The sequence below is a fragment of the Chiloscyllium plagiosum genome, chromosome 4 (assembly GCF_004010195.1).
Source record: "Chiloscyllium plagiosum isolate BGI_BamShark_2017 chromosome 4, ASM401019v2, whole genome shotgun sequence".
NCBI lineage: Eukaryota > Metazoa > Chordata > Chondrichthyes > Orectolobiformes > Hemiscylliidae > Chiloscyllium > Chiloscyllium plagiosum.
This window is the reverse complement of record NC_057713.1, coordinates 127,100,915-127,128,761: the sequence shown is the minus strand read 5'-3', so window position 1 is coordinate 127,128,761 and position 27,847 is coordinate 127,100,915. Positions and strand designations below refer to the sequence as shown.

The following is a 27,847-nucleotide window of genomic DNA, read 5'->3' as shown; positions in this document are numbered from 1 at the left end:
GGAGTCCTGATTGTGAAAGTAAGCTCGGAGGCGGAGGCGACGGAAGAATTGTTCGATGTCACGGCGTGTATTAAATTCATTGATGCGTGGACGGACGGGGACGAAGGTGAGTCCTTTGCTGAGGACTGATCGTTCGTCCTCCAGTGGGGGGAGGTCTGGGGGGATGGTGAAAACTCGGCAGGGCTGGGAGCTGGGAGCTGGTGTGGGTGTAGAGCTGGGAGTGGGGTCGGAAAATGGGCATGGTGGGAAAGAGGGGCCATGGAGATCATGAATAAAATCTTTGTAACTAATCATGCACAGGATTCATGAATTCAGACTCTGGTTCATGACTCGTCTGAGGGCAGTGAACCATGAGTCATCCAGAAGCTGGACTAACTCCAAGAAAATTCCAAGATTTTAACAAATCAACTGCATTTTCTGGCTTTAGCGAGAAAAAAATCCTGATCTCTCTAGTTTCAATTGTTTTAATACAGCATTCAATTGTTTTGAAACTATTAGGAAAATGCAACACAGAAAAATTGAAAAATATTAGTTAAAAATCACCCAACACCAAGTTATAGTCCAATAGGTTGATTTGGAAGCACTAGCTTTTGGAGTGCTGCTCCTTTATCAGGTAGTTGTGGAGCAGGACCATAATACACAGGATTTATGGCAAACGATTCTGTGTCTTTTTTAACTCTGTCCAACACCAGCTCCTCAACATCATGAAAAATATTAAGTTATTCATCTGAAAACTGATTTCATCAAAATCTTCCCAGAACCAATCTAGTGTTTTATTTTGTAAATTAATTATATTGCGACAAAACTGATTATTAATACAGCATTCAATCGGCCAAGCCCAGTAACTAGTTCATTGTAGATGTATGACTAAGAGATGAAAATTTAAATAATTATCTTGATTTATATACTATTCTTAAAATTCCTTATTTGGAGGTGGTGAAGAGCAACTACATGGTGCTGGTGATGATTCAGGGAGAACAGTTGGTGGGGCAATTTCCAGTGCAGGCCTAATCTGGTTTTCTAATAATTGCTAACCACCCTGACCTTCAAAATGAAGATAATGCAAACACGAGAAAATGAGCCAGAAATGGGAAGAGCACCAAGAAGCCCAGATATCATACTGTCAGAAAGTTAGTATGTCTAACAACTATTTGTGTCAAAATGAGATAGGAACAGAAATTCATCAACACTTTTTAAATATGTTGGTCACATAATCATCACTTGCATGTGTGTAGCTCAAGCGATGCATGTATGTATCAAACACTTTAAACATGATTTCCTCTGGCATTTGTGAAATATTAGATGCATCTTATCACGTTACATGGAAGAAAATAAATAAATCCTTTGGTTAAAACTCTAGATTTTGTATATAAACATTGAACCAACTTTAACTTTCCAAAATTTCAAGAATAAACATAAAGACTACATTCCTTCCTTCAGTAATAAAGATTAATAAACTATGTTGGTTTTCTAACTTTTTTTTAGCAGTTAACATAGGCAGCTAACTTTTCCATGCAACTTTATCAGTTTAGCTCTAACAGCAAGGACAATCAGTACCTGGACAATCTAATTCTGTCAGCATAGGAAAGAATGCTTTTAAATTATGCTTGATCAGTCTAGCAAAACCCTCTCCTCTCTAGTGAAAATAAACTGATCCAGATTGAACTGAATTACTGCAGCCAGTCCACACATATAATTAGTTCTTATCAGCCAAAAAAGGGTAGGTGGTCTGTTATTAAAGCCTAAAGCAGTTCATTTTGATTACTGAAGAGAGAAGTAACTGTGGTTACTTGCTGGTGCAGAATATAAAATAATGCACAATTATTGTAAATAAGGGTTAATTTTAGCCACCAGGAGACATAGCAACGGTTACATTTTTTAAAAATACTATCTTTTATGTCACAGATAAATCTTGTGTTGATTATTAGAAGCAGATTGAAATCATCCTATTAAGGTTTACTCCATTTTCAATGGAGTATCAGATGGGTTCTGGATCTGGAATAAAATATTGCTGTAAGACCTTTGATGACTGCAGCAAGACGACAACTGCTCAAAAATAAAAATGCATACAGAAACGTACTAAATAAAGCTTTGTGTATCCATGTGCCTCTCCATTTCTATTTAGCACACCTCCTCTCTGTAACTTTAATATTTTCATTATACCCACTACTATCCTGTGGTTAGGTAGGCTAATAGACAAATAACCCAAGGGCTATTATAACTAGCCATTAATTCCAGAACCACGCTAATTTTCCTGTCAATTATGCTTTGTTCTACTCTTTCCACCCCACACAAATTTCCACTGCATTACTAAGATTGCTCCAAAATGTTCCACTTATATGTGACATCCTTAAAAACACATATGCAGAGGCTTTTTTGATTTTCGGGAACATTATTTTTCCTTTGGACATGCTTGGAGCTTATCATTTACTGTTCATTCATCCCACAGATGGATTTTTCTACAGCCAAGCCTTCTCAGGACCTCTGACACATATTAAATTGTCAAAATATGTGTTAAATTGTTAAAATTTAAATCACAAGCTCCCCACTTACTGTCATTATGAACTTGTACATTATTTTTATGCATTAATGGGAAATGGACATTGTTACGGACAACACTTATTGCCAATTCCTAGGTGCCCTTGAGAAGGTGTCTTCTTGAACCACTGCAGTCCAGGTGCTGTGAATGGACCCACAATGCCAATTGGCAGAAAGGTTCCAGGATTTTGTATCCGCAACAATGAAGGAACGATGATATATTTCCAAGTCAAGCTAGCGAGTGGCTTGGACGACAACTTGCAAGTGGTGGTGTTCCAATGTATCTGCTGTCCTCACCCTTCTAGATGGAGATGGCTGTGGTTTTGGAAGGTGCTGTCTACAGTTGATACATAGTACTACTGAGTGTCGGTGGTGGAGGAAGTAGATGTGGTGTTCTGGCTCGTTGAGTGTTTTCATTGTACTAAACTGTATTAATAGATTAGCACTAACACAATATATATTATTACAAGTCACATGTAAGTCCTTTTATGTGTTTAAACTAACATCACTCTCCACCTTTCGATCTCTCAATATTATTTTATCCTTCTTTAGTTCTCCCTCTCCAAATCAAGGATTGACCTCTTCAGCCCCAGTAAACGTACACTAACTGAAGATACTCCATTTGATAGTGGTTGGTTGCTGAGTGTCCACCATCTTTTATAAATGGTACAATGCCAATAAATCACAGAATTGTTATGGTCCAAAAAGGAGCCATTTAGACCATTATGTCTGTACTGACTCTCTGAGCACTTTCCCTTAATGCTGACCTGCTGCCTTTTCACTGCAACCCTGCACCACTAAATCATCATCAATTGTCATGTTGAATACCTCAAATGAACCTGCATCCAGTACACTTCTAGGCAGTGCATTCCGTATTATAACTACTGGTTGTGAAAAGATAGTTCTCAACTCATTATATCTTCTCTTGCAAAACACCATAAAACTGTGTCCTATGGTTCTTAAGCCAGTTACAAGCAGAAATAGTTTCTCCTTAACCACTTTGTACATATCCCTCATAATTTTGGAAACCTCTCTGAAATTTCCTCTTAGTTGTCTTCTCTTTAAGTCAAGCAGTCCAAACATCTTCAATCTTTTTTCATAGTTGAAGTGTCTCATCTCTGGACCTATCCTTGTGAACCTTTTCTGCACTCCTTTCAGTGTATTCAAATCCTTCCTAATAATGTGGTACCCAGAACTGTACACAATACTCCAGCTGAGGTCTAACCAGCATCTTTTTGATGTTCATCGTAATCTCCCCACTTTTGTACTCTATGCCATTATTGATGAAGCCTTGAAGACATGTAGTGATTGTAATGAGGTAAGCCAGGTGGAGCTCATAGGTTAGGCCAATAACCGGTTGCAATCAGGGAGCTCTGGCTGACAGATATAAACATGAGCATCAGAGTTTCTGTTCACTCTGAGAACTGCTTCTGAGGAAGGCGGACCAATGTCAAGTATCATGCACGTGTTCATATTGGTGACGAAATACCGGTCTCTGTGGAGTTATTTCAGTGGCAACGAGAGAAAACAATATGCTCCTGAAGAAATTTGCTCACAACAGTCATTTTCAATAGGGTAAGCGTTTCTGGCAACATGCTGTTATTTGTGAAGTTTGACTCATTCGATCCTGCCGAAGACTGGGCCCAGTATGTGGAAAGAATGCATTATTTTCTGGGCAAATGACACTGGAGACAATGAAAAGCAATGATTAATTCTCTTGACAGCTTGTTAACATGCAGCTTTATCGATTATTCAGAGGGCAACTTTCCCTGAGCCACGAGATATTAAAACCATTCAAGAGCTGACGGATTTGGTTAAAGAATATTACAATCACAAGTCTCCTTTAGTTCTGAGACACTATCACTTTTACTCAGCAGTTCGAAAATCAGGGGAATACAGATCAAGATTTTTGACTAGGATAAGATGATTGACAGAGGTATGTGACTTTGGTTGAATGCTTAATGAGCTGCTGAGAGATGGTTTGGTATGTGGGATTAATTTGGTATGTATTCCATGAGATCTAACCTTGCTAATCAGTCTTCGATGGGGAACCTTGCCGAATGCCTTACTGAAGTACATACAGATCACATCTACCGCTCTGCCCTCATCAATCCTCTTTGTTACTTCCTCAAAAAACTCAATCAAGTTTCAGCCAGGGTTTCCAAATTGGAGATGTAAGTGAGAGGTTATGTCTGGTGGCCAGGATTGGATACAGACATAACCATGTTGGTGGGGAAGTGCCAAGAGTGCCGACAAAATTACCATCAGGAGCTCCTCCACATTCATGGGAACAACTGGGTAAACCCTGGATTCAGTGACACAGCAACACTGCAGGCCCTTTCAAGGGCTTAACATCTTTAGTCATTGTGGACACCCACTTAAAAGTGGTTGGGTGGTTCACAGAGTTCATTCACCAAACACAGTGACAACGATAGAAACACTAGGAGTATCTTTTGCATTACATGGGTTCCCAGGTGTGCTGTTCACAGACGACAGTCCATCATTCACCAGCAGAGAATTTGAGTATTTCCTGGAGTCCTATGACATTTGGTATATAAGGACAGCTCCATGTCATGCATCATCTAATGGCCTAGTGGAAGGAGCAGTCCAAACTTTGAAGTCAGGCTTAAAGAATCAGCTTACAACTTCAATCGATGCCAAATTGTCCCTGTTCCTCTTTGATTATCACATCACCCCTCATGCAACTACAGGGATAGCTCCAGCACAGTTGCTAATGGAGAGAACACTCCACACCAGATTAAATCTGATCTTCCCAGACCTGGGCCAGGGAGAAGAGGAGGGTGACACAGCATCAGGAATGCCAATGCCAGACATAAGACTCTTCTAAGCGAGAGTCCCAGTAACACTTTGGGGGATGTTTGGTACTGAAATCACAGAAATGGTCAAGCCCCATGATGTACAAAGTTCAGGTAGGTGAAACAGTCCTGAACAAGCACATGGATCACGTGAAAGCTGCAAACTTGCAAATGGTGTGGGAACAGAACATACCAGTCCCCTCAGAATAGACGGAAAGGCTATCAGAGCCCGTGGGTTTGCCCCCTCTGCATAGCCAGACAAGTGTCAGTGTCACTATGCACATATAAATAAAGTGTGACTTGGTGACCAGATACCGGCCTCTGTGGAGTTATTTCAACTTATATTTTATTGACAGCTCTCTCTAGCCTTTCTGCTGCTTTTAATCATTTATATATATTCCTGTACTCCAGCAGATGTGTTACAATAGTAACCTTCAGTCTATATGGTCTCTCCATGTTCTTAGGTGCAACATCACACATTTCTCCAGAGTAAACTTCAAATAAAAGCAAAATACTGTGGATGCTGGGAATCTGAAACAACAGAACACTGGAAAAACGCTAGCCTGACCTGAAGAAGAATCAAAGTCGAAAAGGGTGGTGCTGGAAAAGCACAGCTGATCAGGGAGCATCCGAGGAGCAGGAGAGTCAACTTTTTCAGGTATAAGCCCTTCATCAGGTATGCATGCGGGGGGGGGGTGCTGAGGGGTGGGCAAGGTAGCTGGAAAGGTGATAGGTAGATGTAGGTGGGGAATTGGGGGATGATTGTGATAGGTCAGTGGGGAGGGTGGAGCGAATAGCTGGAAAGGGAGATGAACAGGTCAAGAGGGTGGTGCAGAGTTGGAAGGTTGGATCCGGGATGGGGGGAGGGTAGATTTGGAAATTTGTGAAGTCGACGTTGATGCTGTGTGGTTGGAGGGTCACAACGCAGAAGATGAGTCATTCTTCCTCCAGACATTGGGTGGCTTGGATTTGGTGGTGGATGAGGCCCAGGACTACCATGTCCTTGATAGAATGGGAGCAGGGAGGGGGTGAGTTAAAGTGCTTAGGTGGTGGGGTTGTTGGGTGCGTGTGTCCCAGAGATGTTCCCTGAAACACTCCACAAGTTGTCTCCCCAATGTAGAGGAGACCACATCGAAAGCAATCGACACAGTAAATGAGGTGGATGTGCCGGAAGTGAATAGATCCTTTGGGGCTTGGACAGAGGTGAGTGGGGAAGTGTGGGCGCAGGTTTTACACCTCTTGAAGCGGTAAGGGAAGGTGATGGGCGTGGACCTAACAAGGGAGTCACAGAAGAATGGTCTCTGCGGAATGCAGATAGGAGAGGGAAATGGAGCTCTGGTGGTGAGGTCTGATTGTAGGTGGCAGAAATGGCAGAGGATAATGTGCTGAAACTGGATATAAGTGGTGTGGAGTTTGAGGACCTGGAGATTCTATCCTTGTTGCAGTTGGAGGGGTAGGGTTCAAGGTCAGAGGTGCTGGAAGTGAGGACCAGGTGGGTTCTAAGCTTGTTGTGGTTGGAGGTGTGGGGTTCAAGGATAGAGGTGTCGCATTGCGATTGGAGGGGTCAAAGCAGACTCGAAATGTCAATTGTTCCTCTCTCCATGGATGCTGCCAGGCCTGCTAAGTTCTTCAGCTTCTCTGTGCGTGTTGCATACTGAACTTCATCTGCCACCTATATGCCCATTACAGCAATGTGTCAATGCCTTTTTTAAGTTCTACACCATCCTCCTCACAGTTTATAACTCTCCTTAGTTTTCTGTTGTCTGCAAACTTTGAAATTATCCTATGCATTCCAAAATCTAGATCACTTATACAGTAATAATCCCAGCATTGACCCCTAGGGAACTCCATTACAAACTTTTTTCCAGCCCAGAAACATCCAGGAACAATTGCCCTCAGAATCCTGTCTCTCGAACTATTTTGTATCGACCTTGTTACTGTCCCTTTTGTTCCATGACCCATGACTTTCCTCACAAGTTTGCTCTGACACTCGATTGAATGCCTTTTAGAAGTCCTTATATACCACATCAAATGGCCTTCCCCTCATCAAATTTATGCATTCCACTTGAAAAAAACTCCAGCAATTTATCATAACATAATGATATTGTAACAACAGTCAGGAAAAGGGGTGATTACTTTTCTTAGAATGGTACTAATGGCAGTTCTTTTTATCAAATTGATTCCTGGAGCTGCACCCAATGGATTATGTTAATTTTCTTCTTTCCTATGTTGGCAAAACAAGAATCCCTGCTGTGGCCTGACAAACTCGTCACATTTGAAAGCCAGTGGGTATGAACTCAGGAGTTATGAGTGGAAGGCTGTGAAATATGCCCACCAATCAATGGTAAGCAAAAGCATATTTTTTTAACCATTGCTATGAAATAATACAGGTAGTTTTGGGATAACTCATATTTCGGCAGTGTGATTTGGCTATAACGTCACTGAAGTATTAGGGAACTGCATTTTTGAGAACACTTACCATTATTCGCAATAGCATGACTCCAGTGGGGATTGGTACAAGCACTTCGGTCTGTGCATGCACTAATATCCGCACCGAAATCTCTGCACATGCGCGATGACAGTGGATTTCGTGCCGATGTCTGCGCCTAAGTCTCCGTGTTGTTTTGCACATGCATGATGTCAGCGCCGGTCTTCATGCTGTACTGCGCATGCACCGATGTCAGCTGCCGACAGAGCAGCTTTCTCTGAGAGGTATTGTACAGAGAGCAGCTTTCTTACAATTTCTAAATGTACTGTGTTAAATTTACTTTTTTTCTTTAATAAATATGATTTCAACCTTCATTCAGGCTGTGCTATACTCTGTGTTAAACTTTTGAGTGATCATGAGTAACATTTTCTTCCTGGTCTGCCCAACCCCACCTTTCCCAGAAGCCCCGTTATTTCTATTAAGCGATTTTCTATGAAGCGAGGTTTCACTGGAAGGCAACTATGAGGTTGTAGGAGAAAAACTTGTACTGGGATAGATGATGTTGCTGAGTTAAAACTGTAATAAAACAAAGAACGTGGATGCTGGAGATCTGGAACAAAAATCAAAAATTGCTGCCGAATCTCAGCAGGTCCGGCAGCATCTGAGGGCAAAAAGCAGGGTTAACATCTCAAGTCAAGTGACTCTTCACCAGAGCTCTCTGAACTCCCATGAGATATTTTTTCCTTCTGAAAGATACAGTCAGACCTGCTGAATTGCACCAGCAATTTCTGTTTTTGTTTCAGTTAAAGTTGTGTTCTCACTCCCCAAATTAACAATAAAACTCAATTTTATCTTTCCACATATTACAGACAAAATATCACTACAATTTGATTACTGAGATTATGTTAACTTCAGAATGCAGGAGAAAATATGCCCAGAAATTTGCTGAATGAATACTAACAGCTTAATTTTAAAGAGGGAAAATGCTAAATTAGCATCCAACTTTTAAAAAAACAGATTGACAAAGTAAAACTCTTTTGCTTTGTAATTTAAACTCATTTCTGCATGATTTATATTTAATAGCTTCATAATATGAAAAGACAATTAACTGCATAAATAAGGTTTGATGAAAATTGAGCTGTCAGAAGAATTCTAAGCAACCAAGCTTTGAACTAGCCATATCTTTTCATTAACTTTTCTTCAAGAGCAGCAACATAATTACTTGCAGTCAACCAATTATCTAAAATCATTACTGTAATAAAATTGTTCATTTTGATCTGCTACGTTATATCATTCTGTTTTAGCAACGAAAATGACTAAACTAATTATCAAAGTGATTGCTCCTTTTAACAAATAGCTGAAAGTTCTGATTAAAATGTCATCTGAAAAGCAAATTCTTTTCTTTCTCTCGACACTTCTGCTAAGAAAAAACAATTACTTTTACAGATTTGTGAACTGTAATAATTCAAAAGAAACACCAGATTGATTTGTGTTAATCCACCTCATTTTTAGTGTATTCAACAATTTTAAATTAGGAATGTTTGCTTCAAACAGTTGTCACATATTTTTGGTAACTGATTGTTTGGATTGTACCTTGGATTATCAGAGCGTCTGGAAGAAGGGAGTGGGTGTAGATGTAAATGACAGTGAATGGCTTGCATAACATTTACTCTCGTCTTCAAAGAAAAGCTGATGCAGCCTTATGGACGTGCCATCAAGTTGACAAATGGGTGCTGTGCAACCCTGTGCCTCCCACTGAAATCCAACTCCTGATTTACACAATATCATCCTGTAAGGAATGTTTTACTACAGAGCATAGTTTAAACTGATCCATATTAGGTAATATAATCCATTCATTATATGTTTGATTTAAAAGTATGAAATACTGAAAAAGAACAATTTGTTCTGGCTCCATTTGCCAACCTAATATTAAATAAGGTTTCAATACAAAGAAATCTGTAGTAGGGTCATTAATTAGTTACAGGCCACTGGCAAGATACAAAAAACACTCAAGACAGAATGCTATTGCATTAGTGGTGATACGGCAGAGCAATACCAGATGTAAGGGCTCTTATAATAGACTGATCAAGCAAAGGTAATTTTACCTTTTTAGTCAATGTCTACCTAAACACATCAGTCTTGTCCAACTTCAATTCTTTCAAAATAAGGACTTTCATTCTATTGATCTTTGTTCTTTAGCTGTCAGTGAACCGTCTCTCTTTGTGCTCATCTCTGCTAATTTCTCTCTTATGTTTGTCAAATGAAGTTTAAAGCACTCCTACAATATCTTTCAGAATCAAACTCAAACAGGCCACCTCTCTGCAAATCACCAGTTTGTATCCCTGCTGTTTCCTGGGTGTTAGCAAGTCACAGGTTAGAACAACATTACAATCAAGAGTTAGTTTTCAAGATTACAGTCAAACTTAAATGCAGGCTGTGCTCACCCTGCTCACTGACTCAGTGATTCCCAATTCCCAACAGTTGGAATGCTAGTTTTTCCATAAGCTTACACATACCAATAAGACTTGACCCTGAGGTTAAAAAATAAATATTCTGAAATTGTATGCCTCATTAATTAGCAAATCTCATGCTGTTCAAACATTGGTAAGTTTGCACTACAACAGGTCTATATCAGTGATTATAAAAGTATGTGAATTGTTCTTTTCACAATTTTATTTTTTAACTAATTACATTTTCAAAGAATTGACATTTGTAATATTGTATGCAGCTTTTTAAATAGCTGTTTTTGTATCTCCAATGTTCCCTTGAAAAGCAGGCTAATTACGAGTCTGACAGACTGCAAAGTAAAGGAGCTCCTTCCAGGTCGATAACATTCTTTATACCGAACAACGTTAGTATACTTATAACAGGGGTCTCACAACACATGCAATGGTTTGGAAAGTGGTGGGGTTCTCACATTCATCAGGTGTGGTTATCCTGCTAATGTCAGCCATAATTCAAAGCCAGACGTCTGGGCTCTATTCGCTCACAGTGTCTGTGACAGAGTTCAAATTCTGCACCTTCAAACTCAGAGGCAGAAATTCTACCACAAAGCTAAAGAATTAATCTTACTTTTTGAAATATTATGTTAAGGTACATCCCTATATCTAAACAAGGTTTTATTTCATAGAGATGATATATTAACCTATGTCTACAAAGAAAAATCAGTTTTTTTTATTTCTTCACAGAATGAGGGCATTGCTGGCTAGGCCAGTGTTTATTGCCCATCCCGGGGGCAGTAAACAGTCAACTACCTGCTGCAGGTCCTGGAGTCACACGTAGTCCAGACCAGGTAAGGTTAGCAGTTTCCCTCCCTAAAAGACATTCGAGAACCAATGTTTTTTTCTCTAACAATCCAAAAGGGTTTCATGGTCATTGTAAGATTCTTAATTCCAGATTCCTTGAAATACCTTTAACAAATAGTACCTTTATCCAAATGAAAATAAATAGTGCTAAAAATGCAGAGGATGTGTAGACATTTGAAAAAGAGAAAGAATTGGGCAATTCAGCCAGACAGAAATTCAGAAAGGGAAGCAGTGGATATAATCAGGGAGCAGTGGATGTAATGTACAGATCATTCTGCTATAACATGCATTTCATTAACGCAAATTCATTATAACACGATTGACGAATTAGGAACATTGTTTCTAAAGGGCGAAATTTTAAATCATGTATTGGTTATAATGCGATTCCGGATCCATTAGTTTAAATTGTGCTGCTGTGCGATTTTCTTATAACACGGAATTGCATGAGAACGGAACTACCACGTTATAGCAGAACTGACTGTAATGAAAATTTGGATTTTCAGAATATATTTGATATTCAGAATGCATTACCACTTATTAGGCTATATATATCTATACATATAGATATTACAGATGAGAAAATGTACTATTGTCAAGCTTGCAAATGACACAAAATCGGTGGTAAGCAAGTAGTGAGGATGACAAAGAGTCAGCAGAGGGATATAGACAGATTAGGCAAACAGGCAAAATCTTAGCAGATGGAGCACAATGTGGAAAAATGTGAGGTTATGCACTTTGGCAGGAAGAATAGAGGAGCTGAATATTATTTAACTGGAGAAAGACTGCTAGGAGCTACAGATGGAAGGATTTGCTCCATTAATCTCAAAAAGCTAGCATCCAAGTTCAGCAGGTAATAGGGAAGGCAAATGGAATGTTGACTTTTATTTCAAAGGGAATGGAGCACAAAAACAGGGCAGTTTTGCTAAAACTATATAAGGCATTATCCATAGAAACATAGAAATGTAGAATATAGGAGCAGGAGAAGGCCATTTGGCCCTTCGAGTCTGCTCCACTATTCATCGTGGCTGTTTGCCCAACTCAATAGCCTAATCCTGCTTTCTCCCCATTACCTTTGATCCCATTAATCCCAAGTGCTATATCCAGCCGCCTCTTGAATCCATTAAATGTTTTGGCATCAACTACTTCCTGTGGTAATGAATTCCACAGATTCATCAATCTTTGTGTGAAAAAGTGTCTCCTCATTGATGCATCTGAGACAGTTGGGGCAGGAGATAGCATTTCATGGACTTTCTGTTTAAAATGAGCATAAAATGCATTGAATGCACCAGGGAGCGATGCATTTTTGTCCACTATTCTATTCTGCATCGCTTATGACAAATCCAACCCAATTGCCAAATGATGAAAGTGATGGAAGGTGTCAACAGTGCTATCAAGCAGTACCTGCTCAGCAAGAACCTGCTCAGTCACACCTAGTTTGGGTTTCACCAAGGGCACTCAGCTTCTGTCTTCATTAGAGCCTTCGTTAAAACATGGATAAAAGAGTTGAATTCCAGGGCTGAGTTGACAGCGACAGCCCTTGACATCAAGGCTACAGTCGACCAAATGTGGCATCAAGGATCCCTAGCAAAATGCGAATCAATAGGTATCGGGGGCAAACCCTCCACTGGTTGGAGTCCTATTTGGCAAATAGGAAGATGGTTGAAGCTGCTGGACGTCAGTCATCTCAGTTCCTGGACATCTCTGCAGGAGTTCCTCAGGGTTGTATCCTTATATTCAGCTGTTTCATCAATGATATTCTCTCCATCATAAGGTCAGAAGTTGGCGTGTTCGCCAATGATAGCACAATGTTCAGCATCATTCACAACTCCTCAGATACTGAAGCTGTCCATGTTCAAAGGCAACGTGATCTGGGCAATATCCAGGCTTGCGCTGGCAAGTGGCAATTAACATTCGCGTCATACAAATGCCAGGCAATGACCATCTTCAATAAGAGACAATCTACCACTGTTTCTTGACATTCAATGGGGTTACCATCACTGAATCCCCCACTATCAAATCCTGGGCGTTATCACTGATCAGAAACTCAACTATACACAGCACTTAAACATAGATCCTACAACAACGAGTATTGCAGCGAGTAACTCACCTCCTGACTCCCAAAAGCCTGTCCACCATCTACAAGGCATACGTGAGGAATATGATGGAATATTCCGCACTGACCTGGATGGGTGCAGCTCCAACAATACTCAAGCAGCTTGATGTCATCCAGGTCAAATCAGCCCACTTATTAGGCATTACATCTAAAAGCATCCACTCACTCCACCACCAATGCTCAGTAGCAGCAGTGTGTATTAACTACAAGATGCAATGTAGAGGTTTACCAAAGATCCTTAGACAGTACCTTAAAAACTCATGACCACTTCCATCTAGAAGGACAATGGAAGAAGATACATGGGAATACAATCAGCTGCAATTTCCCCTCCAAGCCATTCACCATCCTGAAATATATTACCATAGACCAGTGAGCCTGACGTCAGTGGTGGGAAAGTTGCTGGAGAAGATACTGAGGGATAGGATCTATTTATATTCAGAAAGGAATGGGCTTATCAGTGATAGGCAAGATGGTTTTGTGCGGGGGAGATTGTGCCTTACCAACTTAATAGAGTTCTTCGAGGAAGTGACCAAGTTGATAGATGAAGGAAGGGCTGTTGATGTCATATACATGGACTTTAGTAAGGCGTTTGATAAGGTTCCCCATAGTAGATTAATGGAGAAAGTGAAGTCACTTGGTGTGCAGGGTGTTCTAGCTAGGTCGATAAAGAACTGGTTGAACAACAGGAGACAGAGAGTAGTAGTTGAAGGGAGTTTCTTGAAATGGAGGAAGGTGACCAGTGGTGTTCCACAGGGGTCAGTTTGTTGTAATACTGTTGTTTGTAATATACATAACTGATCTAGAAGAGGGCACTGTTTGTATGATCAGCAAGTTTGCAGATGACATGAAGATTGGTAGAGTAGCAGAAAGCATAAGGGACTGTCAGAGAATATAGATAGACTGGAAAGTTGGGCGGAAAAGTGGCAGATGGTTTTCAATCCAGAAAAATGTGAGGTAATGCATTTAGACAAGACTAGTTCTAGAGCGAATTATACAATGAATGGAAGAGCCTTGGGAAAAGTTGATGGGCAGAGAGATCTGGGAGTGCACGTCCATTGTACCCTGAAGGTTGCTGCAAACGTGGATAGAGTGGTCAAGAAGGCAGATAGTATGCTTGCCTTCATTGAGTATTGAGTATAAGAGCTGGCAAGTCATGTTAAAATTGTACAAGACATTGGTTCGGCTGCATTTAGAATACTGTGTACAGTTCTGGTCGCCACATTACCAAAAGGATGTGGACGCTTTGGAGAGGATGCAGAGAAGGTTTACGAGGATGTTGTCTGGTATGGAAGGTGCTAGCTATGAAGAAACGTTGAGTAGGTTAGGTTCATTTTCATTAGAAAAAAGATGAGGGGGGACCTGACTGAGGTTTACAAAGTTATGAAGGGTGTAGACAGGGTGGAGAGAGACAAACTTTTTCCCAGGGTGAAGGATTCAATAATGAGAGGTCATGCTTTCAAGGTGAGAGGTGGAAAGTTTAAGGGGGATACACGCGGTAAGTACTTCACACAGAGGGTGGTGGGTGTTTGGAACATGTTGCCAGCAGAGGTGGTAGAGGCAGGCACGGTAGATTCATTTAAGATGCGTCTGGAAAAATGCATGAGTAGGTGGGGAGCAGAGGGATACAGATGCTTAGGAATTGACTGACAGGTTTAGACAGTACATTTGGATCGGCTCAGGCTGGAGGGCCAAAAGGCCTGTTCCTGGGCTGTAAATTTTCTTTGTTCCTTGTTCTATTCTTTCACTGTCACAGAGTAAACATCCTGGAATTCCTGCCTAGGGGCATTGTGGGTCAAACTACAGCACATGGAATGTAGCAGTTCAAGAAGACAGCTCAGCAACATTTTCTTGAGGGTAACTAGGGGCAGGCAATAATTACTGGCCCAGCCAGTGATGCATATGTTCCAAAAGTGAATTTTTAAAAAAATTTAGAGACGTCTCACTAGGCTGATACCAGGAATGGAGTGATTAGCTTACGAGGAGAGGTTGGTAGGTTGGGCCTGTACTCAATAGAATTGAGAAAAAGGGCAACCTCATTGGAACAGAAAATTCTTAGAGTTCTAAAGAAGGATCACTGGACTCAAAACAATAACTCTGCTTTCTTTTTCCTCACAGATGCTGTCAGACCTGCTGAGTTTCTCCAGCAATTTCTGTTTTTCTTTAAGACTTTAGGGGACTTGATAAATGTGGGGCAGCTAAGTTGTGGGTAGAATGGCCTCTTCTGCTCCTGTGTCTTATAGTCTTAAGCAGGGCAGAGTAGAAAGAACAGCGGGAAAAGGTCCAAGGTACAAATATTTGGACAAGTTGACTGTTCTCTGTCAGGGTAGAAGAATTGATATGGACCAGACCAAAAACCCTCAAAATATATGAAGAAGATAGCGCAGACCTTAACTTTTTCTTATTTTAAAGGCAAGTGCCAGGTATTCCATTTCAGATTAAATTCAACTGATCAAACTACTAATTTTGAAGCAAAACACACTTTATTCATACACTATAGATAAAAGACAACAAAACAAATAATTGGAATAACTTAATTCTACTGGAAAACTTAACAGAATAATAGATTATTTAACTACTAAATAGTAACTGTTCCAATACAGTAATATCCCATAAACACACCCTTTGCAAAGGCAAATTCAGTAAAATAGATTGTCTCACATACAATTCTAGCAGCAGGAAGAGAACCCCAGCTTTTAGCTGTAACAGAGAGAGGAATAGGAGCTTCCAAATCCAGCTTCAAGACCCTAGCAGCTGCTAGAGAAGGTTAAAACTAAAAAAAAATCCCAGTTCTGTGGGAGCTTGACTCCAACCATTCAGGCTGTTTCTATTATTTCAACTAAAAATAAATGCCTCACCTGGCTTTGGGAGCTACGTCAACCTTTCTTCATAATAATAACCAGGACAAAATGTACCTCATAAAGCCATAGTATTACCACACAATGAGCCTCAGCACTGTAAGCTCTGGAAAGGAAAAATAAACTATCCAAGGCCTACAATTCTAATCATCACTGAATGACTCCTGATGAAAAGTTTTTTAGAATTTTCTTCGGAATATGGGCAATTTTGGAAACGCTTTCTATCTGACATATTCAATGTTGTTTGTCTTTTTCAAATATTGAAGACTTGCCTTTTATTTTTTACTGCCTATTCTTTGTTGCCCTTGAAAACATGAGCCTCTTCAGATTTGAAGTGCTACATTTTCACTGCAGGAGCAAGAAATGGAATTGAATGCCATTTGCTGCTGTGATTGAAGCTCTAGTCGCATACAATCAATGCATTTCTGTAAACTAAATGCACTATTTCATCAACTGCTACTAAATCTCAGACATTCATCCATTTAATGGCAAACAGGTTGCATTACAATTCATACTGTACCTATCAATATTTTGAACAAACACTGGAAAAGCTGAGGAGACTTGAATTTAAATGTGATCTAGAGAGTCAGAATCTTGAAATTCAGGGCATGATAGCCCTTGATTTCCTGATACAGAATGGGAAGTCCTCCTGGAAAAAGTGATGGAGACTGGGAAAGTGCTGTTTCTGGCGGGTGGCTGATAGAGACCTCTTATCTAGAAAGACAGGCAAGGAGGAACATTACTGACACAAAAAGGAAGAAGTGCAGCCTGCAGATATTGGATTCAGTATCAGAAGAGGTTCAATAACCTGACATGCTTTGGCAAAGTGAATACTATTCAGTTTCACTAGAACGATCCTGGGGTATGGAAGAATTGTCTTGGGAACAAAGGCTGAACAGCTTAGGAATTGAGAGTGTGGCACTGGAAAAGCACAGCAGGTTAGGCAGCATCCGAGGAGCAGGAGAGTCAACGTGCCCATTCCTGATGAAAGGTTTATGCCCGAAACATCGACTCTCCTGCTGCTCGGATGCTGCCTGGCTTACTGTGTTTTGCCAGCGCCACACTTTTTGACTCTGACTCTCCAGCATCTGCAGTCCTCACTTTCTCCTAGTTTCTGAACAGGTTGGAACTCTATTCAACAGAGTTAGAACAATGAGAGGTGATCTTGTTGAAACATTTAGCATTCATAAGGGGCCTGACAGAGTGAATGCTGAAAGGATGTTTCCCCTCACTTGACAGTCAAGGACCAGAAGGCACAGTTCCAGAATAAAGGGGCGCCAATTTCAGACTGAAATAAGGAGTAATTTCTTCTCTCAGAGGATTGAGAGTCTTTGGAATTTTTTGCTACAGAGAGCTGTGGGGACAGAGTCCTTGAGTATATTTAAGACTAGGATAGAGAGCTTCTTGATCAGTAGGGAAATCAAGAATTGTAAGGAAAAGGCATAAAACTGGACATGAGGAATATTGTATCAACTATGATCTTACTGATTGGAAGAACAGGCTCAAGAGGCCAAATGGCTTATTCCTGTTCCTATTTCTTATGGTCTAATGTCGAGGATAGACTGTGTTTATTCATCCTCCAGCAGTCATTCCAGCCAAAGAGCCACAGAGAATTTCAAACAGAGTGCTGCTGAGGACCTGTCACCATACATTCACATTTTACAGGATTATAGAAGCAGGCACCATGTTTTACTATGTTCTTGTTCCTCATTACAGGATAATTTAACTCATAACGCCTAAAACAGGGCTTTGAATGAGGGGAGGGTCCTCTACCTGCAATGTTCGCAGCAGAAACAAAGGCAATAGACTCTGCTAGGACCATAGGTAATGAGGAAACCATGCATAGTGAGATGGATATTTATAGTGGAGATAGTGATCAGAGAACAGCAATGTGCTGATTAAGCACGGAGCATGGTAGATCACCATGCTGGACAGACGGATATAGCCTCAGCGCAGGAAAGATTTCTGCTCTCCATGATCAAATCATGATATCTTTTCATGTGTTTCCCACAGTGCAGAGCTTGCGTCAATAAGTTCATTTCCCTTGCCATCAAGAGTATTCTTTATTCCTACATTCGACATGGGCATTGCCAATATTTATTGGCATTTCCAATTGTCAGAGGGCAGTTAACGGTCAACCACTTTCTTGTGATTCTGGAGTCACGTGCAGACCAAGTGAGTGGAAATGGCAGATTTATTTCCCTAAAGGACATTAGTGAACCAGATGGGATTTGCAATTCGGCTTACATTTTATTCCAGATTTTTACTGAATTCAAACCTCACCACCTGCCATGTGGAATTCAACCATGTCCCCAGAACATTTGTCTAGGGTTCAGGATTACTAGTCTATTGATCTTAACACTACGCCACCACTTCTCTCAAGTTGTATTAGAGCTCTAATAGAATGCTACCACACCTTATAAGTGTTCTGTCCACCAAAGCAGATACAATTACATTGGTGGGTCCTCACATATGCCTAGATAGGGTCTTCACCTAGAATTCGCCTGACGAAGGAGCAGTGCTCTGAAAGCTTGTGATTTCAAATAAACCTACTGGATTATAAACTGGTGTTTTGTGACCTCTGACTTTGTCCACCCCACTCCAACACAGGCGCTCCACATCGTGCCTAGATATGGTGACACTGGGTGAACAACATGGCACTAATGTACAGGAGGTACAAAGTTATTACTAAAATCTGGGAGCTTGTGGTAGAATAATGAAATCTGGCCTACAAACTCATCTAACACAGTTTAACATTGTCATGTCCATTGTATCATACCTATAGTCAAATTCCCAGACTCTATCATTACCATTCCCGGGACATCAGCAGCACATACCCACCAGATGTGGCAACACAGTGGTGTATAGTCAGGTGGAAGTTGCCTTGGGAATCCTTAACATTGACAGTAGACCTATCAGGACAGTAGACCTCTGACTGGAAGATGTAAGCCTTTGTCATAAATGAGAAAACATTCTGAAAGAGGTAGTACTCCTGTAATTGACTGCTGAGTGGTCATAGAGTCATAGAGATGGTTAGCACAGAACAGACCCTTCAGTCCAACTCATCCATGCCGACCAGATATCCCAATCTAATCTAGTCACATTTGTTTGCATTTGGCCCATTTATCCCTCTAAACCCTGCTTATTCATATATCCATCCAGGTGCCTTTTAAATGTTGCAATTGTACCAGCCTCCACCACTTCCTCTGGCAGCTCATTCCATACACACACACCAACCTCTGCGTGAAAAAGTTGTCCCTTAGGTCCCTTTTATATCTTTCCCCTCTCACCCTAAACCTATGTCCTCTAGTTCTGGACTTCCCACCCCAGGGCCAGAGGCTTTGGGTCAAACACAGGCAAGGAAAACCTCTCAGTGATCACCACCTACCATCCTCCCTCAGCTGATAAATCAGTCCTTCTCTATGTTGAACATGATTTGGAAAAAACTCTGGGTGGGGAAATCAAATTCTCATCAGCAATTGTGGCTTCTGATCACTCCTGCTGACTGAGCTGGTTAAATCCTGGATAACATACATTCCGGACTGGCTTTGTGGCAGGTAGTGAGGAAACCAAGAAGGAAAGATCTACTGGATTTCACCTCTCGGATTTATCTGTTGCACATGCAACTGTTCATGGCAATATTGGTGGAAGTGATTTTTGTTGTACTGAAAGAGATGAAGCCTCTCATTCTACAGTATCATAAAGTCAGAAAACCAACCTTGGTTCAGGAAGGCATGCATGTCAAAAGCAGCACCAGACACACCTAAAGTAGTATGCCAACTTTGTGAAGGTACAGTACATGAAATTTAAACTCTAAATTCTCAACTTGTATAGCTTGCTTATAATGCTGTCTGGATATAGACACTGTATGACCATTCAGCAATCAAGATGCAGCAGTTAGGAATTAAAGAGACTAGCCAATGAGATTAGAAGTATAGGTATAAAATGTTTGGATGCATGTCTAATTTACTCTAAGCATAGGCAAGAAGGATCTTAATATTTTTCATTTATGACAGAGGTCCACATCTTTTTTGTCAAAGGCAACACTGCTGTATGGGTTTTCTCCCCCTCATAATAGAACATAGAACATAGAAGAATACAGCACAGTACAAGCCCTTCGGCCCTCGATGTTGCGCCGATCCAAGCCCACCTAACCTACACTAGCCCACTATCCTCCATATGCCTATCCAATGCCCGCTTAAATGCCCATAATGAGGGAGAGTCCACCACTGCTACTGGCAGGGCATTCCATGAACTCACGACTCGCTGAGTAAAGAACCTACCCCTAACATCTGTCTTATACCTACCCCCCCTTAATTTAAAAGCTATGCCCCCTTGTAATAGCTGACTCCATACGTGGAAAAAGATTCTCACTGTCGACCCTATCTAAACCCCTAATCATCTTGTACACCTCTATCAAGTCACCCCTAAACCTTCTTTTCTCCAATGAAAACAACCCCAAGTGCCTCAGCCTTTCCTCATACGAACTTCCTACCATACCAGGCAACATCCTGGTAAACCTCCTCTGCACCCGTTCCAGTGCCTCCACATCCTTCCTATAGTATGGCGACCAAAACTGCACACAATACTCCAGATGTGGCCTCACCAGAGTCTTATACAACTGCAACATGACCTCAGGACTCTGGAACTCAATTCCTCTACCAATAAAAGCCAGTACACCATATGCCTTCTTCACCGCACTATTTACCTGGGTGGCAACTTATTTCTACCTTATTTCCATTTGTGTCGTCCAATCCCGCCTGAAGCAAATGTGAGTAGCATAGGTTCTCCAGGCAAAGTTCAGTGAGGAAAGTTTAATCAGAAAAAGGTAAATACACCACCTTTTTACAACAGTAGCTAAAGCCTTCAGACAGATTAACCGATGTCTCAAGTCTTCCAATGAATGATTGTGGGTCAGTGAATGGGTGAATAACTAGGTAAGTGGGTGGGCAAATGATAGGTGGATAAGTGAGTGAGGCTGGTAATTAGATTCAGAGAGTAGTAACGTAATTGTGGGGCAGTGATTTGTTGGTTATTGGATCTGGTTGGAGAGGTAGTTGAGGGTCCTACAAGAGTTGGGGTTGATTCTACAAGAGTTGAGGTTGGCAGTGCGAGGGGGCTAGTTGAATCAGCTCAGTTTGGGGGTGGTTAGTCGCATGTTTGAGATAGTAGTCAGAGGTTGTGTTGTTCTGTTGAGCTAACATGGGCTTACCACACAAATCCCATGTATCAGGTCTAAGCTCTGGGTGACAGACATTTGGAGAGGGTCCGGGGCAGCCAGGATTTAGCCCATTGGAAGGTTAAATTTGTCAAACATTTTCCATCTATATCTGTGTGTGGGAGCTCCACGAGGTCCTGACATGTAACTGCCAACATCTGTCCCATCACTGACGGTCCAGAGACTTGTAGCTTTGAGCCATAAATCTATACAAAAGGACATTTTTGCTGCAAATAGGGAAAACAACTGGAAATAACAAATTCCTCCCCATTTTAATTGTCTAACATAAAACAGCTTTAGGTGGTCAGTTTAGTATATCTGCACTGATGCTTTACACTGCTCTGCACACTTTGATGACAGATTGCAATAATTACCATTAATTACTAAATGCCCTTTAAATCAGGGCTACCAATCATCTCCGCTCTTCTGGGACTATCTCATAGCAGAGCCACTGTCTTGCATTCTAGGTTGTCTAGTGTTTGCTGTTTGTTCCATTTTCTGGATCATCAATCTTTGCACATTGCACTGTCGGCAGCCCATTCCCAACACTCTCACATTTGCCAGCTTCACCAGCACTCCCCATCCCCCCGGTCTTATAGGTTTGCCAACATTATCCCTCCCTGGTCAGAATCATCCCTTAATATAGTCTCTAAAAGTCAGTTACTCTGCTTTAAATAATACTTCTTAAACTTAGACTTATGCATTCAGAATTCTGAAATGCAGGTTTTCCACAATATTGAGTATTATGAGCACAATTGTTAGTTTCACAGTACACCAAGTCCTTCTGATTGTGATGAGTGCTCACAATTTCTCTGAAATTATACACTTTAATAGTATATTAACATTTCTTTTGGAAATGTGAATTATGGAAGATATATTAAGATTTACTATTGCATTATGCACAAATATAAAAAATAAAGATGTTTTTCTCACAATAGATTTATTTTGGCTTATTTTATCTAACTAAAGTAAGTCACTATCAGCAATTTTAACTGAAATGCAGACTTTAAAGAAAAGAGAAGCCTCAGTCCAGAGTGTAAAGATTTCAACAGCTGCTGACTTAGTGACATTAAGAACCCCTTTGGAGGTGTCCTGCTGCACTAATGTCTCAGAAATGTTTAAAAGAAACTTCAAACAATCTGCATTCAGTAGGTGGTAGAAGAGATCTCCACAGGGTTCACTTGAAGACCAGTCCAGCAGTCACTCAGTCATGAATCAGAACTGTCAGTGACTGTCCGGATAATAAACAGGTGTCAGCAGACCATGCAACAAACTTAATCTTTTTTTTCACAAAACATATCTTTATTATTTTACACTTTTAAGAACTAAATATTTTTGCTTGTTTTCCACATGATGATTAAGGAAAACACTTCAGTATCATTGATAGATACAGTAAATATACTTTATTGTTCTGTGCAGCTCAGGTTCTAAATTGAAGATCCAAATATTCAGCATGTGGAATGCCTCCTGATTGTTTTAGGGGTTGAGGTTTGGTGGAGAGCAGGGGAGACAAATCAGAACTGGTCACAAATGGAACTAAGCAAGAAAAAATGTGAAATAGTGGTTTAATGATATAGTCGTATTGGGATCCACAATTTCACACACAGCAAATATGATAAAATGGTTTCCTCACTACTGTCTTACTGGGTATAGCACCATAGGAGACTGTGAGGAATTTGTCTTTCTGTCCTGTCAAGCACTGTTACTGTGTGGCTTAGGGAGATCAGATGTAAAAATAGACGAGGCCAAATATCAACACAGAAAAAGGTTTAATTTTCTTGCGAAGCTCAAGGATAAAGATGAAAGCAATGTTATTTAGATCTGATGCCATCACTTAAGAATGATGTTAAAACAAACATCGTACCATCAAGAGGAGTAGAAAAATTGAGAGTTTTTCTTAGTATAGGAAAAAGCTGGATTGTAAATGCTTTTAAATCTTTGCAGAAGTGAAATACACTGGCGAAATAGTAGAACATAATAAAGTGTTTATAAGACAAATATGACTAATTTAATTGCATCCAAACTATTCTGATGACGAATCATTTATTAACATTTCCTCCAGATTCCAATTTAGCTAATGACTAGGTGGCTCAGTGGTTAGCACTGCTGCCTCACAGCGCGAGAGACCCAGGTTTGATTCAAGCCTTGGGCGACTGTGTGTGAAGTTTGTACATTTTCCTTGTGTTTGTGTGGGTTTCCTCTGGGTACTCCGGTTTCCATCCACAGTCCAAAGATATGCATGTTAGGTGGATTGGCCATGCTAAATTACCCATAGTGACTAGCTGTGCAGGCTAGGTGAAGTAGCCATGGGGTAAACGCTGGGTTACAAGGATAGGGTAGGGGGTCTGGTTCTGGTTGGGATGCTCTTCAGAGAGTTGATGCTGACTTATTGCAACAAATGGCCTCTTTCCACACTGTAGGGATACTATGACTATACTAGATCCAGTCAAATTAACCAGAACAATTCTATGAAAAGATATTTTGTCACAGCTGAGTGATTTACAAGCATTAGAAGTTACACCTATATTTTAAATAACATGAAAAGCAAGCTGCATCAGGACTGCAGCAAGTACTATCCATACTCAGTGAAGTACTACACTTTTGAAAACATTACCATCTCGTCATTCAGTCATGCAGTTCTTGCTTTTCTCCCATTCTCCCCAATAATTCACAATCTCAAAATGTTTATATACCGAGAACCTTGTTACTGGGTTTAACAATTTTTGATGTGAAAAGCCTTCTTAAACAGAATAGTATAGTTTAATGGAAAATGATTACCTAAATGTTACAATTTTGTTCTAATTTTTAACTAATCCTGACTGGTATTTTAACAAACTTAAACCACCTCAAAAGAACACATTTAGACCAATAACCTAAGGAATTTTCAGCACCTGTAATCACTAATTTCATCTTAGGTAACTAATTGTCAAACCTATTTCTTATACATTTAATGATTAGCTTTTCCAGTCTTTAACCATACTATTGGAAGACTGGGGTAGGGAGACGGGAGGGGAAGGGACAAACCATTAATTATATTTGAGCAACTGCCCTTGTCCCTTTTCCCTGAAAGTATTAGATCTCTGGTGCACAGATGACTGATATCAAAAGCCAATTACAAATCTATATTGGCCACTCTTATGACTGGAAGTGAATGGCGATTTTGTTTCATTGGAACAGGGTTTGAGGGGACAGGGCAATTTTCCAATCTTTCTGGCACCAATTTAATTCAAGCATTCTTCATGCAACACTAATTTCAAAAGCCAGGTATATTTAACAAATCATTTATCATCATAATGAAAATTGTTACTCATTTACAATATACAATAATAAATCTATTAGCCGTAATGAAAAACCTTCAACAGAATATGAAGCTTTAGAATTATAACATATGAGCACAGTAGACTCTATCTTCTATGGAGTTAATTTCACGCTTCAGTAAGGATCAACAATGAATCTAGTCCTCTTATCTGAATGCTGAAATGGAAATGATTTTATCTTGATAGTATTTTACTGTAATTAGTTCAAGGAATAGCAAGATTTCAATACAGGTACAATTTCTATAATGTTTCCAACTCTGGTGTAAAACTCGCACTTTTGTTCATATACCAATTCCTCTGTAATGACTTGTAAAAAATTCAGAGAAGTTAGTATATGGACAAAAAGGATGAAAAAAGAAAATCAAGGTTTTACACTTCAGCATTCCACAGAAGATGATGATGATGATGCTTTGCAAGTTGTAATCATTAACCTGCCCTTTTAATGGACACATTAGGAAATGAAAATTAAAGATATATCAACACAATCAATTTTAATATAGATTACATGTTTGGTTACCTGATCTCGGCTGGCTTCAATGGAGCTTCCAATGCCATGAAACGTTATTTGCACAGGTGAAAGTGTCAGGTATGTCATACATTCTTTACCGTTCTGCATATCACTGTATTGCACCTGGAAGAATAAAGACACATCACACAAAAAATGAAACTTTTAATCATGCAAGCTCAACATTTATCATGATTCCAATATAATGTTTTACTGAATTCAGCATCAATTTTATAAAAGTAAATTTCACAAGTAGAACCTCAATGTGAATACTATTTCCATTAAAAACATACAGGGCTTGATTTTTAATTCCAGATAAAAGCAGGATTGAATAGAAAATAGTCTTTTGAACTGCTTCTACATGTGACTGTTCTAACATCGGTACAAAGCAAATTAATCCCTTCGGTATGTCATCAGTGATTTTGGACAATTCCCAACTATCTACTGCCTCAGGCTGAGGCCAAAACATTGAATGTTTTGTAGGACCTGTGCGTAAAGTTCTTAGGGCTGAAAAAAAAATCAAAGGGTATAAGAGGAAGAGAAACTGGGTACGAAGTTGAATGATCAGTCGTATTGAATGGCAGAGTAGGTTCAAAGGGCCAAATGGCCAACTCCTGCTCCTATTTTCTGTTTCTATGGTTACCTAATCATTATAGGATTCCATTACTTCATTTGAGGCAATTCCAAAAATACAGGTAAAATATGGAGCTATTAGTAAATACATACTTCTAACTTGAATGTTTATTCCATTAACGTGAAGCAAAACAAATCATTTTGAATGTGGACCATAGGAAACTTGTTGATCAGGAATAATAATAAATATATTACACTAGAGACTTAAGCAGAGAGAGTAGATAGGTATGATTTGGTAAATCAATTTTCCATCCAAATAACTATAAAAATTTCCCCCATACAATGTACATACTGACATTCTTGAATGGTTGAACATTTAACAGTAAATTTGTTTGTGGTCATGTCTGTGAAAGGAGAAAGACATTGACCATCAACTGAAAATTTGCTGTTAATCTGTATTTGTTTCACAATTTTGTAAGGGAAGGTTTTTATCTTTCTGGCATTTTGTGTAACTAGTAAAGACTCCCAATTTTTTGTTCTCCTACTTGGGATGTACAGCATATGATTCATATATATTTTAATGTAAAATTTAATGGAATTTTAAGTGCAGTATGGGTTTTGGTCTGAGTATTTTTTTTAAGATGAGATGTAGGAACTCTGGCTGGACCAGCATTTATTGCCCATTCACGATTGGCCTTTGAGAAGGTGGTGACAAGCCGCCTTCTTGAATCACTGCAGTGCATTTGTGGGTACAATGACATTAGGGAGGGAGTTCTAGGATGTTGACCCAATAACAGTGAAGTAATGGTGATATATTTCCAATCAGGATGGTGAGTGAATTGGAGGGGACTTGCAGGTGGTTGTGTTTCCATGTATCTGCTGCCCTCATCCATCCAGATGGAGTAGTCACGAGTTTGGAAGGTGCTATTTAAGGAGCCTGTTGAATTTCTGCAATGCAGCTGAGAAATAGGACACGCTGCTACAACTGGAATGCTTTGACCTCGATGGTGTTCAACTTCTTCAGTGTTGTTGTTGCAGCTACATTCATCCTGGCAAGTGTGGAATATCCCATCATACAATTGACCTGAGTCTTGTAGATGGTGGACAGGTTTTGGTGATTCAGTAGGTGAGTTTCTTTTTCTTAGATTAGATTACTTACAGTGTGGAAACAGGCCCTTTGGCCCAACAAGTCCACACCACCCCGCCGAAGCGCAACCCACCCATACCCCTACATTTACCCCTTACCTAACACTAGGGGCAATTTAGCATGGCCAATTCACCTGACCTGCACATCTTTGGACTGTGGGAGGAAACCGGAGCACCCGGAGAAAACCCACGCAGACATGGGGAGAATGTGCAAACTCCACACAGTCAGTCGCCTGAGGCGGGAATTGAACCCGGGTCTCTGGCGTTGTGAGGCAGCAGTGCTAACCACTGTGTCACCGTGCCGCCCACGGTCATCAGTAAAGTTGCAGGATTCTTCGGCTCTGACCATTTTCTTGCAGCTATACTATTTATCTGGTTAGTCCAGTTCAATTTCTAGTCAATCGTAACTCCCAGTTATGGTAATGCCATTGAAAGTCATTGTTGTGACAGCCAGATTATTTCTTGTTGGATATGGTAATTTCCTAACAATTGTATGATGTGCGTGTTACTTGTCAATTGTCAGGTCAAACCTAGATATTGCACAGTCCTTGCTGCAATTGACAGAGAGCCTCAGTCACAAATGGTGTTGAACATTGTGCAATCATCAGCAATTACCCCCATTTCTGACCTTATGATGGATAGAAAGTAATCGATGAAGCAGCTAAAAATGGTTGGGCCTAGGACACTATTCTGACAAATCCTTCTACAGATGTACTGAAGCTGAGATGACTAACCTCAAACAACCATATCTTGTTTTGTACCATTCATGACTCCAAACAGCAGAGAGTTTTCCACCTGACTCCCACTGACTTCAGTATGATTTGGGCTCCTTGATGCCAAATGTTGTCAAATTCAGCTTTACTGTCAAGGATATAGTGAGTAGGTTATTGCTAAGTAAATGCTGCTCGGTTATGTTGTTGCTGACACTTTTCATCACTTTACTGATGACCGTGGGCGGCACGGTGGCACAGTGGTTAGCACTGCTGCCTCACAGCGCCAGAGACCCGGGTTCAATTCCCGACTCAGGCGACTG

At 40.3% G+C, this 27,847-nt stretch overlaps 1 protein-coding gene across 6 annotated transcripts in view; it reads right to left on the bottom strand.

Moving 5' to 3' along the window:
* stau2 (staufen double-stranded RNA binding protein 2) overlaps positions 1 to 27,847 on the bottom strand; it is a 362,332-nt gene that overhangs the window by 61,591 nt on the left and 272,894 nt on the right. For 3 of the 6 annotated variants that reach the window (XM_043689168.1, XM_043689169.1, XM_043689171.1), the window contains one exon: positions 25,108 to 25,221. In XM_043689168.1, the coding sequence (XP_043545103.1) occupies positions 25,108 to 25,221 (114 nt within the window). Of the gene's footprint in view, positions 1 to 22,782; positions 22,810 to 25,107; positions 25,222 to 27,847 lie in introns of those variants that run through there. The other 3 variants (XM_043689170.1, XR_006311520.1, XR_006311521.1) reach the window with 3 other exon arrangements.